This window comes from Lottia gigantea, assembly GCF_000327385.1.
Source record: "Lottia gigantea unplaced genomic scaffold LOTGIsca_2570, whole genome shotgun sequence".
Lineage (NCBI taxonomy): Eukaryota > Metazoa > Mollusca > Gastropoda > Lottiidae > Lottia > Lottia gigantea.
The window spans coordinates 1-3193 of record NW_008708780.1 but is presented as its reverse complement, the minus strand read 5'-3'; the positions used below and the strand labels follow the sequence as shown (position 1 = coordinate 3193).

The 3193-nt window shown below is 28.0% G+C and overlaps 1 protein-coding gene across 1 annotated transcript; it reads right to left on the bottom strand.

Moving 5' to 3' along the window:
- Window positions 1-1015: 1015 nt before the first annotated feature.
- On the bottom strand, window positions 1016-2773 carry LOTGIDRAFT_176682 (hypothetical protein; the record flags this gene model as incomplete). Its single annotated transcript, XM_009055862.1, has 3 exons — window positions 1016-1270; window positions 1829-2035; window positions 2606-2773. Coding segments are annotated over 3 exons (630 nt in total), but the record flags the coding sequence as incomplete, so codon positions are not given.
- Window positions 2774-3193: the final 420 nt, after the last annotated feature.

Here is a 3193-nt window from a genome sequence, read left to right as displayed (position 1 = left end):
AAATTTATAAAACTGGAATTAACATCTAAAATTTATAAAACTGGAATTAACATCTAAAATTTATAAAACTGGAATTAACATCTAAAATTCATAAATCGAAAATTAACATCTAAAATTTATAAATCTAAAATTAACATCTAAAATATTTATAAATCTAAAATATTTATAAATCTAAAATTAACATCTAAAATTTATCAATCTAAAATTAACATCTAAAATTAACATCTAAAATTTATAAATCTAAAATTAACATCTAAAATTTATAAATCTAAAATTAACATCTAAAATTTATAAAACTGGAATCAACATCTAAATTTTATAACTCTAAAATTAACATCTAAAATTTATAAATCTAAAATTTATAAATCTAAAATTAACATCTAAAATTTATAAATCTACAATTAACATCTAAAATTTATAAATCTAAAATTAACATCTAAAATTTATAAAACTGGAATTAACATCTAAAATTTATAAATCTAAAATTAACATCTAAAATTTATAAATCTAAAATTAACATCTAAAATTTATAAATCTAAAATTAACATCTAAAATTTAAAAATCTAAAATTAACATCTAAAATTTATAAATCTAAAATTTATAAAACTGAAATTAACATCTAAAATTTATAAATCTAAAATTAACATCTAAAATTTATAAAACTGAAATAAACATCTAAAATTTATAAATCTAAAATTAACATCTAAAATTTATAAATCTAAAATTAACATCTAAAATTTATAAATCTAAAATTAACATCTAAAATGTATAAATCTAAAATTAACATCTAAAATTTATAAATCTAAAATTAACATCTAAAATTTATAAATCTAAAATTAACATCTAAAATTTATAAAACTGGAATTAACATCTAAAATTTATAAAACTAAAATTAACATCTAAAATTTATAAATCTAAAATAAACATCTAAAATTTATGAATCTAAAATTTATTTAGTATAGTTCAATAATTGAGATAAAATTGACATCTAAAATCTACAAAAATAACTGACTTACTATTCATTATGATTATTGTTGTTGAGATTATAAAGATGTAGTTGAGCTCGAGCTAGCGAGGGACTGTAGGTGGAGATAACTCCATGTATACCAGGACTGACACGAGGATCTCGACTACGAGGTGGATGTTGTTTGGAAGATACCTGACTTTTATCACGGACAGCGTTTGCCACCCCAGATGTAAAATCTAAAACACCTGTGACAGGTTTAGTAACTGTTCCAACAATTCCCTTTCCTGCTCCTTTAAAAAATCCCTGGAATTTAAACAGCGGACATAATTAGTCTTTTACAGTCAAATGTTCTTATGGTAGATTTCTTGCTGCTGTTCAATGAGATGGAAAGTGGAACGAGAATCCCAATTTCTGAATAAAAATCCATTGATACAATAATATTTTTACATGTGTAAATTGTGTTGAAACGTTATGTACTTTGTTATTAAAGAAATGAGTTATACCATAATATACCCCTTGTGTTTTTTTTTATAACAATATTTGACATGAGCGTGAGCTACTGGGATTAAGATGACCTCCGGTACAACAAACCACAAGCTTGAGCTGCCAACTCATTTGTAGTAATAAAACAATCAGTTGTATCTACTTTTGTATCTTAAACATAATCAACAGTCTGAGATGAGCGCTTTTCATTTATAATAAGGGGAAAGGAGGGTTTGATTCGCCAAAATGTACAGCCCTTTTGATTGCATAGGATTTTATCCTCAACACAAAATTTTGTTCCAAAGAAAACCAAAATGTCTAGTAGTGAACTACATTACAAGGGAGGGATCTACATTGTCTTTTTTTTATAACACTTACCCCGATTCCTTTTTCCTTAGCCCCAGAATACGGTTGTGTTACAAGACCAGTTAAACCACCTAATATACCATAACCAAGGCCCTTAACTCCTGCCAGTAGGTGAGCTCGACTCTGTCCAGTCTCAATGTGACGTAATTCATCTCGTTGTTTCATGTGATCATCATCCATTGAAACTGAGGCGAACCCGTCGGATAACGCACCTGTCATCTACAATTAAAAATTGACAGATAAACATTAAAATAGGGTTTCATAAATTGAAATGTTGTAAGGCATGTAAAGATGTTCTCTTCACATTGTATATGAAACAATTTTAGCATCCATTTACACATTCTTTACACGGAGTTTCTACTGACAATTATACTGATAAATATTCATGTTATCAGCCTCCCCGATATACATAGTGGTTTATAAAAAATCTTTACAATCTCTTTAATCAAATAAAATATAAACATCTTAGGGTACAAATACTGTCGAGTTGTTAAACAGTAACATTGTAGTCAATTATACTACTAACTGACGCTTCATTGAATTATACTGGGTACACACGAACCATATCCCCACCCCAGAGGAAATAGCAAATACTGTTAATTAACATCACTAACCTCACGACTTAGATTTTATTCCACTCTTTATTATGAAATACTAACTCACTTATGATTGTATGAAAAGTTTATTAGCTGCTACCTGTGTTTGGCTAAAATGTTGTTTTGAATTTTCGGGTTTAGTTTTGTTCTTGTTTTATCTTAGCTGGATGAAAAAAACTTGATATTAACTTACCTTAGCAGCAGTATTAGAAACCCCATGGGTGACGTTTTTAAACAACCCAGTGACGTTACCATCTTTTATCAACCCGGAGATACCTTCCGTCACGTCGTTAACAAACCCCAGGGGATTACCTAAAACATCTATAGATCCTAATATCTTAGTAGCTTGACCCTTTAATTCCTGTTAATAATATAAAATAGTGAACATTAAATTATAAATAGAAGGAACTTGTAGTGATGTAACTTGTAGTGATGTAACTTGTAGTGATGTATCTTGTAGTGATGTAACTTGTAGTGATGTAACTTGTAGTGATGTAACTTGTAGTGATGTATCTTGTAGTGATGTAACTAGTAGTGATGTATCTTGTAGTGATGTAACTTGTAGTGATGTAACTAGTAGTGATGTAACTTGTAGTGATGTAACTAGTAGTGATGTAACTAGTAGTGATGTATCTTGTAGTGATGTATCTTGTAGTGATGTAACTTGTAGTGATGTAACTTGTAGTGATGTAACTTGTAGTGATGTATCTTGTAGTGATGTAACTAGTAGTGATGTATCTTGTAGTGATGTAACTTGTAGTGATGTAACTAGTAGTGATTA